Here is a 17,035-nt window from a genome sequence, read left to right as displayed (position 1 = left end):
TTCTCCTGGAGGCAGCCACTGTAGCCCCCAGGAGAACAGTGAGCAGGTTGGAGGACCCCCGGGGAGCAGCCACGGCATAGAGGGCCTGCAGGCAGGACAGCTGCCCTACTGGATGGTGCCCCTGCAAGCAGTGGAGGCCATGAGTTTTGCTGGGCGTGTGTCCTCCTGGTCAACTAAAGACCCAATAAAACTGCCTCCACACTATGCACAGTTTAAAGGGATGTCACATGTTTTGGACAAATACCAATTATGGAGACACATTTACAGCACTGACTACTACTATATTTACAACATCACCTGCTTCTACTCTTTAGAGATCATCTGATGGATAACAATGATGTGACTGTTACTGACTGTTTTGAGGCATTTGGCAAAATACACTGTGTGGAACAGCTGCTTTTTAATTTTAAAAATGTTGACATATGTACAATTGTCCTCATATGCTGATATAAATATGAAAAGTAAAAAAAAAAAAAACAAACCCTAAAAATACATGTTTAAAGTTAGCATATGGGATATTGGCCTCTCAAAGCATTGAAGTCCTGCAGAAAAATCCTATATGCCTTAGCCCTGCATGCTAGTGTCTATTATGGGATGTTGTTTCCTTAAATGTGGAAAACAATAAACTGAAGCATCATGCACACAGCATCACTGTCTACACAGCAAGGATGGGCCTCAGAACACCAAGTTCTGAATCCACTATTGTCCCTTAGAAAACTTGCTACATTTGGGTCGTGTGAGTTAGTTTTAGCGATACTTCTACATATATCTGTCATGCGGATTGTCCATTAATATACCAGGACCTTTACTGTTCCATGTTATAGTGTAACATTTCAGTAGTTCTTCTCAGGGTTCAGTTAAATCCTAAGCCAGTGACGAAAAGAAAACGGTCTCCGGATGTGAGACTCAGCTTCTCCGTCAGGCATCTCCAGGGGGTTCGTAGCGTCTGGAGAGCAGATAGATTTGCAGTGATTCCGTGAGGCTGGGTGTCTATAAAAGTTGAAGTAAACAGTTTCGATGTGTCACATGTAAACAGTTGATCTTAAATGGATGTCTCCCAGAGCTGCACAACAGAGAAAAGCAAATTGCACACTGTGAAGGCAGGAAACAGACGTATTGTGAGCTATGAAGATGAGAAGGACTTGGTGACTCCACCCATACTTATGTGATTGTAGACACACACGCTAATGTGTAATTTAAGAAGTCTAATAAATGGATAAAATAAACACTAATTTTTAGCGCTTTCTCTTACCTCTAAACCTATATCTCAACCTTTTTAACAACCGTCATCGTTTAATACAAAATGACTCCTCTCATCCTCATTTGTGTAACTCAAAGTTTTGAATACATTAAAGATGGTCTCAAATGAAATACTTTAAAATATTGTTTCTTTAAACTACCCCCTTCTTTCCCTGAGATTCTGAAATAGCCAACTGGAGCAGTGGTTCTCAGTCTACCCGCACAGCTCAGTGGTCTGGGGACATTTTTTAAATCCCACTTCCTGGACAATGCACCAAACCAGTCTCTTTAAGTGGGACTCAGGCCTCAGACAATCCCATGTACAGCCAACACTGAGTACTGACCTCAGGGAAGTATGATTCCACCACCACCCACTTCAAAATCACTGCCCTGGGCCTATGACCAGGTTATACACCCTCCAATTCCATCTCTACCGCCTAGAACAGTGTCTTCTCCTGGGAGCTGACATGTCAGAGTACAATGATGCATCCAGGGCAGGACATCAAGGCCTTAATTCCTCACCTCTTCCCTCTCCTTGCCTCTGCCACCAGCTCTTTATATTGGCCCTGTTCATATCTAATTTCCATGATGTTCAGTAATTGCCTTAATGGACTGGAAGCAACTTTGGCATGATTAAATATGAATGTAACTCAGTTCACCAGAGAAGGAAGGCCAATTTTTTAAAAAGTATCTAGCTGATAAATTATGTTTCCAGACAATATGATTTGGGTATAATTATTATAAACATGAACAAAGAAAGCCTAAGGGTGACTTAGGCTGCATCCAATTTCCACTTTTACTGGAAGTCTGGGGCATATAACTAATGAGTTTCTGGGAATGAAAACCAAAGAAATAACTAAAGAACTAAATGGATATTTCTATATAGGTTCCCTTGATATGTTCTCTTGAATCTTCATGGATTCTTATGCTGATGCCCAGGCTGGCGACCCCACAGAACTGTGGTACAACCACCAGTGTTATCGACCTCAGGTCACCTTTAGAGGTCCTTCTCACTTAAAAAGACAGCCATCTCCTCACACTTTGTAAACCAAATCTCTAACTGTGAGGATCATTGTGGGGGGATAATCCATGTTGGTGAAGACAAGTGACCATGAATGGCTTGCAGGAGTTTGAGGGAAGGAAGGTCTGGATTGATGCTCACAGGATGGCATGGGGTAATAAAGAGTTCAGGCTAGAGTGAGTCCAGTTTCCTCACAAATGGTTAGGAAGATTAAAAAATAAGTGACAGCCCAGCACACCTGGCTCAGTGACTGAGTGTAGACCTATGAGCTAGGAGGTCACGGTTCGATTCCCAGTCAGGGCACATGCCCAGGTTGCAGGCTCGATCCCCAGTGTGGGACATGTAGAAGGCAGCCAACCAGTGATTCTCTCTCATCATTAATGTTTCTATCCCTCTCTCCCTCTCCCTTCCTCTCTGAAATCAATAAAAAATATATTTTTAAAAATAAATAAATAAAAAATAAGTGACAGCTTGCCGAAAGAAGAACAAAGAAACGACACTGGGAAAACCTGAAGGCCACGATGACCCCTGACAGGACAAAGAAGCTAAAAATTGCCACGCCATCACTTTTAGGACAGTGCATGTCCTTGGCCATGTCTGTATCACTGTAACAGAGGGGTTGCTGATAGAAAGATCTGCTGGTTATGCCCTAACCAGTTTGGCTCAGCGGATAGAGCGTTGGCCTGCGGACTGAAAGGTCCCAGGTTCGATTCCGGTCTAGGGCATGTACCTTGGTTGCAGGCACATCCCCAGTGGGGGCTGTGCAGGAGGCAGCTGATTGATGTTTCTCTCTCATTGATGTTTCTGACTCTCTATCTCTCTCCCTTCCTCTCTGTAAAAAATCAATAAAATATATATTTTTTAAAAAAAGATCTGCTTGTTTGATTCGCCACAGCCCACAAAAACAGCCTGAAGACAGGGGCTGCCTATTCTGCAGGACCCTGTTATACGCTCATGTGGATGGTCCACAGTGGACAGAACCAGCCAGGCCTTTCACACAACTGTCCCAGAGGCTACCGTCTTTACTGCTCCCCATGCTGCCCAGGAAGGGGCCATGGTCAGCCATGTCTTCTGGGGATTGGTCATTCTCAGGAATTCTCCTGCGGGAAAGTTTCTAAAACCCTGCACCCTGGCATGACACCCCAACTTTCTAGCAAAAGCAGCAATGAAGACAATTTATCGGGGAGAGATACTCGGCAGTTCCCCGGCGAGGGAAGGAGTGAGAACGCCTTAGATTTCATAACCACATACACATATCATGAAAAGCTGGATGCTTATTAACAAGCCCCTCTTTTAAGGCCTGAAAGTTGAATACTGGGAATCTGAGTTATATATTTTTAAAAAATATATTTTTATTGATTTCAGAGAGGAAGGGAGAGGGAGAAGAGAGAGAGAGATAGACACATGAACGCTGAGAAAGAATCACGATTCCCAGGCATGTGCCCTGACCAGGAATGGAACTGTGACCTCCTGGTTCATAGGTTGATGCTCAACCACTGAGCCATGCCGGCCAGGTATATCTGAGTTATCTTCTTCCTTTTCATCTTTTATCATTTTCCATATTAACATATAAAGATAATTTTTATATAATTAACAAAGCACCATTGTTTTTAAAGTCTTTTAAGTCTTTTTTATTTAGTAATCAGCTTATAATGTGTTTTCTTACTGACTTTGAGTTGAGGGAGTTAAAATTTGAATGATCCACATTTACCTTGAACTCCATAAATTCGGTTCAGGATCAAAAAAGCTCTGGAATATCTTTCAAAACCAAAGAGCCTAGGAACCCAGGACACATTAGCAGATAAATCTGCCAGGCTTTTAAAAATTTATTTTATCTTACTTTTTTTGCAAAATTATCTCTGAGAAGATCAACATTTCAATGTAACTGACCACAACAGAGCCAGGACATCAATTAAGGTAATTATTCTTCAATTATATTTGTCACTTAAGCCTTGAAGGGCTGGTCTGCCTCTCTAAACTCCACTGTATCTCACTTTTCACATAATGGATCTGTTTTGGGAACAATGGATCTAATCTGTAAGACTGATTAGAATCATGATTAAGATGTAAAAGAGGACTTAGTATTTAAATGAAATATCTGGTGAACCTTATATTTATAAAAATAATCAACTCAATGAATATTTTTCAGTCTGGCTTTTTGTTGTTGTTAATCCTCATACAAGGATATTTCTCCATTGATTTTTAGAGAAAGTGAAAGGGAGAGGGAGAGACAAAGAGAGAGAAACATCAATGTGAGAGAGACACATTGATTGGTTGCCTCCCACACATACCCTGACCAGGGCCAGGGATTGGGCCTGCAACCCAGGCACATGCCCTTGACCAGAACTGAACCTATGATAATTCAGTCTGTGGGCTGATGCTCTATCCACTGAGCCAAACCAGGCAGGGCTAAATCTGGCTTTTTAAAATATAAAAGGTTGCTAAATTTCACCCTACCTATTGTCTACTCTAAATATTACAAATTTTGAAGTCCCCTTTCTTTGTTGCCAAATTCCACCCCCATCTCCAAGACACTGATCTGATTTACTACTTCTAAAATCCTATTGGGTGTTATTAGCAAGAAAAAGGCCTGAGTAAGCAAACTGGGCTCTCTGGCAGGTAGTAATATATTAGCTACACTGAATAATGAGATGTAAATATGTAGCAATAAATCCTTAATATACACCAAATATTTCTAGAATCTACCAATGCAGTGATTAAAATAATTTGCAAATATAAATCTGAGCCTCAATGCCCCCAAAATCGTGTATTTTTCAAACTTAATGTTTTGCTTTTGCTTATGAACAAAGAAGAAAAAAGAGCTCTCTCTTTGAAAAGATGAACTCATAGATACAGGGTCATGACCGATGACATTAGCGTTTGGAGGAAGTTTTCACATACCCTGGCACTTTGTCGGTTCGCTTTCTTCTCCTCGTCGGGAAGTGGAGGCATTGGGTAGGGGTATTTTCTGCTGGAGGCAATAGACCCAGTTGATGAAGATGGAGACTTGGCAGGAGATAAAGTCCTGAGACGTTTGAGAACACATGAAATAAATATTATGTGATGGCCTAATATCTTTTTCAAATATCTGAAAAGTGGGTTCAGAATGAACCCTCTGACTTCTACTTTCATAGGCCACTACTGCAGAGGGTTAGCTATTGGGAGACAATGTCATTCACAACACTGGAATGCTGGCATTTTATCTTCCTAACCTATAACTGCAATGGACTGTTTAAATGTTAGTACACAGAATCATACTTTCAACTAGAAAGCCAAGAATGGAGTGTCCTATGGAATAAAAAGCTAAAATGGAGAAGGGATAAAATTATTCTAAGAGCTCATAATGGTGAATTAAGTATACAACATCTCAATAGTCTGCCTTATTTTTACCACATAAATTAAAAAATATATATATTTTTAGCACGGTTATTCCAATTCTATTTTTAAGGCCCCCAAATACAATACAAATGCTACATTTATTAGTTGCTAAGTCACACACCAGTTTACACAAAACTCATGCATTCAGAGGCCAATGTGTTAGTTGTGAAAGAACAAAGGCAAATACAGTGATTTTAATAATAAATTAGTAAACATGCAAGCAGTAAGGAGTGCAGAGTTACAGCCAAACAAAGAGTCTGATGAGAACATACAAAAATGGTCTGATTAGTCCCTCCAATCAGCATGTCTGCAGGGGAGGATTCTAGGCCATAGACGTGGATCTTGCTAACTCATGTAGGTACACTTGGTGTGTCAATAAGGTGGCTATAGTGTGATTGGAATTTTGCTAAAAACTAAAAAATAACACAATGACAAGACCCTTCCTGTTTGGATAACATGTGTTCTCTCCATCATGGAGATGCTCCAAATGAAAGATTATATATAAGCTCTTGGCATATTATGTTGTTCTTGTTGATTGTGCAGGTGTGGTGGTTAATATTTGTGACTAAACAGAGCACACTGGAAGAGCCCATATTTGCCATCTTGTCTTTAAAGTTAATAAAACAAAACAAAACAAAAAAAACCAGCTAAGAGTGAAAAGTGTCACCTCATAACATATCAGTGGAAGATAGATGTGATGATTTAGCAGTAGCTATCCATTCATAAATGTCTACACATGGATGTGACTACACATCCATGACTCCTGTTCCTGGTGCAAAGTGGTAATGACCTACACAACTGAATTGCTTACACTGTCACATTAGAGCTCAAGTACTGATTTCTGAAGAATGCACCTCATCAGCTTCCTGTGAGTGACTGACTCCACCAGGGTGCATGGGGCGGGGGTGGGCGTGGGGGTATAATACTGGCTAGGAGAAGATCTGCAGCCTATACCGTATCCAATGGCATAAAGATGTCTTTCTTCCTTCCTTAGTTTAAATTTCAGTTCCCATCCATACATTATCCTTTGCTCTGGTTCTGTCATGGTTTTCAAATCAGTTTCTGTATTATGAACACTGAATGCAAGCTACTGTTTTAAAATATTTTTTTCCTACAAACCCTGAACGTTCTTGCTCAATTTTAAGAATCAAGAGTGATTCCGTTTGCTTTTAATCTAGAATTCCTAATGTTCCCTCTGTTTTTGAGAAATGTCCAGAACCACTCCTTAGTGTGACTTAGACTATTTCGACTGGACTTCTCTTGTGTCAATGCTCTCCACTGTGGAGCATGTGGGTAGAACGAAGAATGTTAGTACTTCAAATCCTCTAAAGTACTATTAAAGTGATATACTACAACATAATTTTCTAACTCAGAAACTAATGATTTTTAAAATAGGACTATGAACTTTAGTAAGCAAATTCAATATATGTGGAATGAGGACAAACTTTTGTATTTAAATACAACTTTCTAAAACAAGGGACATTAACCTCCGTTCAGATTTTTAGCCTAATCACCACTGAGAAGATATCCCAGTTCAAGAAAGCTAGTCAGATACACAAACAACTAAATCTCAGTTACTTTAGGGGATCATGCAAGACTAGTTTAATTTGCTGCAGTATATGTGTCCTTAGCATGAGCCATTAGCTTATAGCTTCAAAGTCATGCCAGCCATTCACTGGGCCATGAGTGGAAATGACCAGCTTTGTACACATACATCGCCATTCCAATGAGGACTACACTACAGTCCAGTCTTCCCCTCAAATACCTTCCCATGACCAAAGCCAATAATGACTTAAAAGAGGCGGTATTCTCCAGAACCCCAAAGAAACTGCACATGAACACATAGGCTAACTGATACTTGGAACCTGAGGGGAGAGAAGCTAAGCAGGTAGGTTTTGCTTAGGGGAGGGTCCTGGGGTCCTGGAGGTTGGGTGGAATGTGAGAGCATAAAGGGGATTATCTTGGGGTGAGGGGGATGGAGAGCCCCAGAGCAGGAGTCAAAATAAGAGTTGAGAACAGGGCAGGGTAAATCAGTTTAGGGAAAACAAAAACAAACTTGACATTTCTTCCCAACCACCTCTAGGCTCTTTTCTGACCCTGGCTACTTGCCCGGTGGTTTCGATCGCTTTCACTGACACCCAGGCAGGGGCCCAGCTTATTCACTGACAAAGCAATCTTTGGGCAAATGCTACCCATTAACATCACTGCATTTTTAAAAGCCATCATAACCATAGAGGGTGCCATTTAGCATTGCACAATGGAACTGTGCCTGTGTGCCAGTGCATTGTGGTGTGTGTTAGGGCTGCAGCCGATTTCCTGGGCTTGCCTTTAGGAGATACGCCTGTAAGGCCAATCTCAGTCCACTTCTGCCCCCCAGCACAGGTACACGCAAGGGACACAGGTCCACCTCTTGGCTGTGTTCACATGCAAATTTAATGGTAGCCTAATCCTGAGGGGTTTATCAAGTATCCTAGGATAGGATGTACGTAGTCAATGCCCACCCTGTTACTTTTAGGTAATTACAGTGAAATGGAAAGGGAATAGATTTTGGAGTCAGAGCCAATTCTGGTTCTAAAACTGGCTGTGCTACCTTGAGTTACTCTTTGTGCCTCAGTTTCCTCCATCCAGAGAAAGGGAATAAGAATACCTACATCTCCTGATGTTGTGAGAAATAAAGGCACGCAGTACATGACCATTATTAAGTTCATTTTCAGAGTTACAGCATTTTCCATGAGGTCATGGGAGTGGACTCAAAATCTGGTGATGAAGTGAGTAATCCATCCGCTAATACCCAAGAGTAAGGATACCTCCCAGGGGCTTGTAAAGCCCTGTCACCCACGGACCTACCTCCAGGATCTAGGTGTGGGGAGATCATTCTCTTGCCCTGACCCACCCACTCCTTCCTAAAGTCTGGAATGTATGCCCACGACAACCTGAGCGACCAGTCACATGAGCACTGGGGAAGGGAGCACAGCTGAGGCACTCTGATCACTCAGTGTCTTTTGGCATTTGCTTTGCTCTTTGTGGTGATGTGATTACTATATGTTAAAGAGCTGGCTGTATTCTGGACCTGTTTCCTGCATTCATTAAGTCCCCATTGCATTTTGGTAACGATGCCAGAAACCTCACACCACACAGGGGTCATTAATAAAGAGACCTTTGCCCTCATTGATGGTTTTGATAGGAAAAGTGATCCTGAATGACCTGGCAGCCAATGAAGCAGACCTGAGCTTAAGCATAGGGTTGGCAAAGAGCGTCAGCCAAGGCATGGATGCACTCGGGGCCTGCGATGTGAGGCATGGCTTGGATGGAGAGTGGATGAAATTCTTTCTGTTGCATTAAAATCCTTGTGCGGAAAGCCCTGGGGTATCTCAATAATTCACCACTTCCACAGAAATTCTGTATTGATTACCCTTAACAAACCAAAAAACATTACTTCTTAATATGACTATCCCCTGTGGAAACCCACATCTCATATTACCAGAGGCGATAAAGGAACCCTCTAAACTTGCCCTTGCAGCTTTGCACGTGCAACCGGGGGTGCTAAAGCCACTCCCCATCCAACTTGAGTTTAGTCATGCAGCTTCTGGGCAGACCTGGGTGCCGATTGGAAGAAATGTGAACTCTTCTCTGGGAGCCACATACACTACTCAGCTCACCCAGGGGAGGTGAATCAACTCTTCCGGGGTACCATTTCATAAATTGTTGCTGCAAAATGCTAAGTCCACTTCGGCATAACAGCCCTAGCCCACATAGGACCAAAGATGTTCTCTTTTGGTTCCATGACTAATACAAGTTATAATCTGCCCACAAGCCTGAGGAAGACAGAGAGGAGAAACGGGACTGCAGGTGAGCCAAGATTCCAAATAACATTCCAAACCATCTTACCTGTCTTCCTGACGCTGGCCATCTTGGGAGCTACAGGTGAGGGCGGGATGTTTGAATGTGAGTGTATGTGTATGAGGTTCAGTGGGAAAGTGGTATAAGCAGAGGGACAGGGCAAGAGGGAAAGGTGGGGTATAAAAGCAGGATATATTTCTGTGAGCAGGCAGGGATTATGCTTTCCTTGGGGCATATGCGAATGTATGGATCAAATTCAAATGCAGGCAGGTCTAATCATTTTCTCAAACTATACATGTCTAAACTAAATGGTACACAGGAAGAGAAAGTCCACCTTACATGGGTGCTGAGAGTTAAATCCACATATATATTTTGATATCTGTTAAATGCTGACCCAAGTCATGGCAATAAATAATCAAAAGCTTATAGTTAAGTTGTGTTCAGCAGAGGTAGCAGTTCAGCTTATATTTTCTTCTTTATATTAATTGTCACAAAGTAAAAATGGACATTTGTCTTTAGGAAATCACTCTGATATTATAAAGAGTGAAAAAATGCCATTGAGAGCTCTTGGAAATTCTCTTTGAGTTGCAGTGAATTGAGTAAATATGATAGTTTCTAAAATGTACAGATGCTCTACCTGCTTGTTTGTGAATCAAGGGCATGTTGCAGATCTGCTTCCTGTTCTATCTGAAGTGTTAGATACAGCATTTTTATTGGAATAAAAAAAAATTCCTTAGCTTTGCTGAGAATCTGTAAAGCACTTGTCAGCACAGCCCTTCTCTGGTAGCAAATGGTTGTACTGAACAAATACAACCTAAACTCATTCCGTACACTCTCACGTGGCCAATATTCTCTCAATAATTTTCAAGTTACAGCTAATCATTGCTTTTACTCGAAGTAAAATTTCACCAATTGCATTTAGTTCCTTTTCGTATTTTTCCTTGAGTTTTCGTATGCACTATGCACTCTTAAGGTGGTAAGTAGGAAAAATGCACTATGGAATAAGTAGATTCTAGAAATTAAATTGCTCGGGTTAATAGTGCTTCTTTATTAGTGGAAAGGATGTTTCATGCCCATAGAACACTACATAGCATAAAATGAACAGAAAGCTACTAAAAAGCTCAAGATGGTAACAAGGACATGCACTAAGTGGCAACCCTTTCAAGTGGCTTCATTCGAAACATTCAGAAAAGAGCTAGACTTGCTCATGAAGCCCAAAACAGAGATCAATCAAAAGGCAGCAAAGAAACAAGGACCCTCTCCACCTCTGGGAACTTGTATTGGGAGATACAAGATGGAGAGCCAGTCACACTACAGTATTTGTATGTGCTGGGAGAGTTTGAAAAGGATATAAAATTAATTTATAAAATACCTAAAGTATGGTCCTTCAGTGTTTTTATTCACATCTTCTACCCACTTAGCTACATTATAGTCTCTTTTGAACCATGGGCTTAAATACCTGCAGAAAGCAATGGAAGGAACAAAGAAAGCAGAACAAGATAGAAAAATCTGAAAACACACAGCACAAGCTTAGCAAGGATGTTCTTCACCCTCCAAATGCAGGTGACTGTGGCAAATAAACCAGGATGGATGTTGGGTGGTTATGAGGCAGTCGGTACAATCACATGAGCAGAAACCCAGCTACCGCGAGGCTCACAGCATTCTAGAACGGATTCACATTTCAGGAGAGCCTCTCCAGTGGTTTCCCAAAGGGACTCAGAAGCTCTTGCAATTATAGTGCTGTGAGCAATCCCATTCACCCACCTCCAAAGGGGCATTTTCCAGGCCACCTCTCATTGGGCTCCTTGGTTTTCAAATGGTAATGGCACTTTCTGAGAACCCTGAGGGCTGCCATTCCAACCTGGTGTTTGGGCACATCGCCCCAAGAACAATGGAAAGGAGCCACGGTTCTCTTTCCAATATGAAAGGGAAGACTTTAAATGGCCTCTTTCTCCTGATAGCAGATCCCAAGCTGGAATTTAACAAGAAAGGTGCTCCAGTCAGCTCTAGAAGGAGCGGGAAAGGTCTCACTCTTCTGATTCTGGAGCCCCAACGCACATTCATCGTGGTCCCAGCAGGCCTCCGTGACCTTGAGGCTGGGTTTAGTAATTGAGGTGCGGCTGTCACGGTCCTTCCTCGTCCGCTTGCACTCCAGACTAAAGTGTTCATTTTCCATTGTGAAACGGCCCTCACAGGTTACCTTCTGAGGGTGTAGGCACCGTGTGAGTGATGGACAGCAGATAATAATGGCCGAAGGTAGCATTTCCCAGGCGGATCTGGCAAAGTCTCCATCAGAATTAATCACAAAGGAAAATCTTAAAGGTAGTAAAATTGGGAGTGCAAGTTTTGTTTTCTTTTCACAGTTTCCTTTTATTTTTTACCCTGGGGGAGAGTTGCAGACTTCCGGGGGGGGGGGGGGGGGGGGCAGCGGCAAGCAAAAGCATGTTCCCTTAGTATTTGCCCTCTTAAAATAAACCTAGATTCAAGAAATTCAGCCTTGGATGAATTTGGAGATTTTACTGAGTTTTCTCATTTTAAAAAGTAACTTCTAGAAACACTATAGGCAATGAAGATCAAGTTCTGTAAAACTTTTAAGGTTATTTGGAAACAAACCAGGGGAAATGATAAAATATACTATTTGTGGGTCCAGTTTGCTTCTTTCCTCCATATGTAGTTTTAGTTTGTAAATACATTTAAGTATTTAAATGCAAATGCATTTAAGTCAAGACTATATTGTCATAGTTACATAAACAAATTAGATTTTTTTTTTCCCATAGTCATTTCCTTTGTTTTTAGCTATACCCAATATATGCTATAAAATAGTTCATGGAGTGCCCTCCTTAGAGAAGGGTCAGGTACTTTATATGCTTATAAGACCATTTTTGCTAAGATAGTGTCCCTTGTTTCTGGAACAACTCACACTAGTTTTGCCTTTAGCCACAATCATTGCCAACTTGTGCTTTTCACAGAGATAGCCATTAAAACTTGCATAAAGATTTCCACTGAGACTCCGAACAAAAAGAAAATAATCAAAAAGCAAGTGCAGCCACAGATGAAGACTCGTGAATGCTGGGGCCTGGGGAAAACTGTGGGAAAGCCCATGCAGCGGTTGTCATCAGGTGACACATAGCCACACAGCAAACCGGATCACCACAGGCAGGTGGCCACCTCCAAGAGACAGGTGTTCCTCTCACTGACAATCTTAGAAGCTCGGAGGACTGGTGCCATGGCCATCCCATGAAACCTGCAGCCACATGGCTTGACTTGCCCCTGACGGACCTTTTCTTTCTTCTCAGGAGCATCTCAGGTGGGTGTGATCACTTCACTAGAGGTCACTGAAGAGAGCTCTCAATTGTTGCTCCTCCCGGGCATCTGCTGTGAAAGTGTCATCACAGCGGGCTTCCTAAACTCTAGGTCGTGGTGGCTGGAGTGATGGGGTTTTATCAAACTGCTATAAACCTGCCTATGTGGCTTGACTTGGCTTGTAGCGCAACATGCAAAAAATAAAATAAAATGCAGTAGACAGGAGAGGAGAGCTCTGTGTGCTCTCCAGGAGAGAAAGGCAGAGGAAAACTAGCTGGTGCTGGCTGGACCAGGACCACTTCTGAGCAGACGTCAGGGGTCCGTCAGAGATTAAATGACCCTGTTCTCAGCCAAGGAAGGGACTTGGAGGGAGATTAAGTGGCAGCCCAGAATGGAGGGGCAGGTGGAGACTGACCTGTGATCCAGACTCCCTGTCTGGGGGCTGTCAGAGCCCCCTGGGCTTATGCCTTGGGATGGGACTGTCTGGGCGAGGGAGTGCCCAGGCTCAGGTGCTTGGGGCTCCCTCCTGTAAAAACACAATATATAATACAAAGTCTAAGCCAAAAACTGGTTTAACATCACGTACAACAGTGAGGAAGATGCAAAAGCTTTCGGGGGGGGGGGAAAACAATACATTAAACCAGGATATCTTGTGTTGTTAATTAGCAGAGTATGCATTTGTGGTGCATGTTTTAATTCATGTCCCAATGTTTCATCATCCTGTGGGATGATGAGATACTAAAAGGAATGTTGAAATAACAGATCTGGTAATACCTCTTAGTCTAAAAAAATAAAAAAGATGTGTTTTTCCATGGTCATTCTGCTCCTCATACGGTCACACAAAATGATGTTGTTATATCAGAAGCAAATGGGATTATTTAACAAATATGGAAAGGATTAAAAAAACTTGTCAATATAATTCTTGATATGCTATGTATTAGTATTCCTTCTAAGAAAAAAATATATATGCAGTATAGTGCCTGTACAATAGGTGTGTGGTCAGCTTCACAGACTTGGCACCATTTAGGTAACATGAGACATGTAACCCAAATCTGGAAAGTCTGAAAACTCTGAGGGAATCCTTTATATTTCTTCTTCGTAAAGATAATTCCATTGTGATCTCTTATTAAATGTTATAACTGAATTATCTCACAGGCAAGATTTCTCAAGGGCAAGCTAGCAGCATAATATTTATCATATGATGCAAGTGGGAATTTTACAGAAAAAAATTGTAAAAATAAGCGATCGCTCTAAAAAACACTGTTATGAATCTTGCTCAACAACCAAGTATCCTTTGGGTCCTAAACTCACAGTTTTAATATAATGTTGGATCTTTTTTCTTAGTCACTTGAGTTTTCAAAGCATTGTTATACGAAATACTGTTAGAAAACTAAACAGCAGGAAGTTCTGAAGAACATTTTGCAATTTCATCTATACTTCTGTGAGCCACTGGGATAAGTTAAGGAGCCCTTTACCAGGTGACCTCATGCAAAATAAATCAAACAACATTCCAAGAAGAGTTTATCCACAATGAGTCCTAAAGCATCCAAGCACTTTGGGGATGTATAAGATAAACTCTAACAGATTAGTTATTTATGATGGAGTTCTATGATGCCATTCTGGGCCATGCAATGGTATCACTTGAACCTATCTATTGTTTCTATGGTAAAATATCCTCTAGGAAACTTCGACAAGCCACTTACAAGACAATACCATCAGCAGGAAGGTCCGAATTTCAGGGCAATGTTATTGTCCTGGACTGAAAAAGGCAGGGTATACGATGGGAAAGCTAACATAAGTTTCTGAGAAGCAGTTAACCAATACCTGCTATTCAGATTTTTTAAAATATTGAAGTCATAAAGAAGCAACAGAGATCCTGGGAGGAAGAACTAGCGCTGAACTGAAATATTAGTAAAAAAAAAAATTTAAATGGATCAAAAAAACATGGTTAATTAAAACCAGGTGGTAAAAATCCAGAAGCAGGGCCAGGTGTTTTATTCCATGGGGTTTGGGGAAGCTTAGTTTTGCTTGTACTTTATTCAGTAGAGAAACAAGCAAACACAAAAAATGTGTTTAACTCATTATAAATGACTTAAATGTAACTTCAGATCCCATCCCCACTTTAAAAAAAAAAATGTGGCTATCCTTCAAAATGGATAGTGTTGCATTTAGTGACAATGATTCCGTTAAAGAGCAAGTTTAGGTAAATGCCCTTATAAATGTCCCGGGAAGAAAAATTTAAAGGGGAAAGGAATTCCATTAGTCTGAGAGAATGCTTAGCGTGCTGCCAGGAAGCCCGGGAGAGGCGGTGTCCCCCTGTGAGCAGCATCATGCTCTAGGACGGTGGGAATTTCCCCCGGATGCTTCTACGCTGTGTGACTATTGGGGAGAGGAAGGGTGACCCCTCTGAAATGGCTGGACCCCAGGGGATGAGAAGAAAGGAATGTTATCAAAATTCCCTTCAAACGCAACCAAGACACCACAATGGCAGGGAACTGGAGCAAAAAGCCTGCAGCGAGGGCCAGACCCAGGCTGTCAGTGAATATGGCTTTGGGCACAGTTGCGGAGATGCCTATGTAAAAGAGAAAAGCCATGGTTAATTTTAAAATGGCAAAAAAAGGAACTGAAAAGACAGAACCACGGCCAGAGGCATGGTTTACTGTTCTCTGACGAGCTGGTTAATGAGCTTTCCACGCTAACTGCACAGGACCTTGGATGATAGCCTTTTTCCAGGAGAGGTGCAGACTTACTCAGTGGAATTAGACCGAGGTCTAAATCTTTTGCCTCTGATTTTCTTTCTGTTGCCTCCCACATTACCTGAAAAAAGATAGTTTATAGCTAGATTTGAATATAAATAATTTTAAAAACCCACCATATGTTTAATTACATCGTATTTCAAGTGGGTGTCATTTACAGCTAGCATCACCCAGAGCACAGGGCTTTACAGCTCTGTACAGCCTTCCCAATGTGTCTAGTGCACTGGTGCTATCAAATCCTCTCATTTCCCATCCAAGAAAAAAAAGAAAAAGAACTGAACTCATCATAAATGCCCTTTCTCTACTGGGAGAAGAGCTAAAGAGCTCACAGAAAAGAACAAGTCTTTACAATCAGGAGCCACAGAATATAGAATTTGGGTCATGTGGACAGATGGGTTCAGAATGCCACCCTGTACCTTGCCAAGAGTTACTTCGAGGTCGCCCATTTTCACAGATGTCTGTATGCTTTGTGTCTGGAATCCTTTCACTCCAAGAATGAGAGAGTCCGTTTGACCTGAAATTGAAAATGTGCATATATTGTGCAAAAATATAATCCAATGAATGTTTAGAAACCATTAAGCAAAACTTGTAAGTGTTGCTGTGCGTTAAATAAATCAAGAAAGAAAAAATCTAAAATGAAAGAATGAACAGAACATGAACATCTTCATGAGAAAGGCAAAATTACACAACATTCAATTTAAGAAAAGTCAAATACAATGGAACCCCATTACAACAGTTTATCACTGCAAAGTATCAGGATACAATGCAAGCCAATTACATTCCCCAGAGCACAAACACTACACAGAGCAAATTCACTACATATTTTGGTTATACCACCCAAGTAGCAGAGTTCTAATGGGGTCCCACCATAGATGTTTCTTAATTGTAAAGCAATGGTTTCCATTCAAATATTATGAGAACATGGACTTCCAAGAGATTTCATTAAGATTTGTTCTATTTAACCTGGCTAAACTTTATCAGAGGAATACTTAGGTTTTTTAAAAAAACAATAAAATTATTTTCTGAGAATTGGCATTTTCTCTACATATATGGCACTCCCAAAATGTAGTTAACTGTCCAATAAGTGTTAACTGTTAGTTAACTTCCCAATAAGTAAACTGAGTCATATGGTTGTTGTGGGAGTATCCCTCACAAAGCCCATGCACCATGAAGCCCATCTGCTATTTAAATCAATTGTCCTGGCATCTTTAAATGAATCGTCTACAAGAAGCAAAATGTCCACACCTACCTTGAACCACATAAGAAAAGTATTTTAACAAACTACATATACTTAGGAGAAGTCACATAATCTGATACTATTTTTAACTGCTTAAAAGTCATAACCCATTGAGATTTTGCTAAAATCTGGGAATTATTCAATTAATACTTCAAACCCTTCTTGAGCTACTGTAGGTAATAGCATTATACTTAAAATCTTTTCCACATAGTATTCAGTTAATGCTAATAATGCCTATTTTATAAGGAACTTTCTTCATTG

General features: G+C 41.1%; 1 protein-coding gene across 10 annotated transcripts in view; it reads right to left on the bottom strand.

Moving 5' to 3' along the window:
* Positions 1–356: 356 nt before the first annotated feature.
* The window catches only part of ADAM22 (ADAM metallopeptidase domain 22), a 184,783-nt gene continuing 168,104 nt past the window's right edge, over positions 357–17,035 (bottom strand). For 4 of the 10 annotated variants that reach the window (XM_059712222.1, XM_059712224.1, XM_059712228.1 and 1 more), the window contains 5 exons: positions 15,954–16,051; positions 15,532–15,598; positions 13,197–13,307; positions 5,162–5,285; positions 357–1,063 (listed from right to left, as the gene is read on the bottom strand). In XM_059712222.1, the coding sequence (XP_059568205.1) occupies positions 1,043–1,063; positions 5,162–5,285; positions 13,197–13,307; positions 15,532–15,598; positions 15,954–16,051 (421 nt within the window). In that variant the 3' untranslated portion in view covers positions 357–1,042. Of the gene's footprint in view, positions 1,064–5,161; positions 5,286–10,850; positions 10,938–13,196; positions 13,308–15,531; positions 15,599–15,953; positions 16,052–17,035 lie in introns of all 10 variants that reach the window. The other 6 variants (XM_059712225.1, XM_059712227.1, XM_059712231.1 and 3 more) reach the window with 2 other exon arrangements.

Source organism: Myotis daubentonii, chromosome 10, assembly GCF_963259705.1.
Source record: "Myotis daubentonii chromosome 10, mMyoDau2.1, whole genome shotgun sequence".
Taxonomy (NCBI): domain Eukaryota; kingdom Metazoa; phylum Chordata; class Mammalia; order Chiroptera; family Vespertilionidae; genus Myotis; species Myotis daubentonii.
The sequence above is the reverse complement of the archived record's forward strand: the minus strand, read 5'-3'. Positions and strand labels throughout refer to the sequence as shown.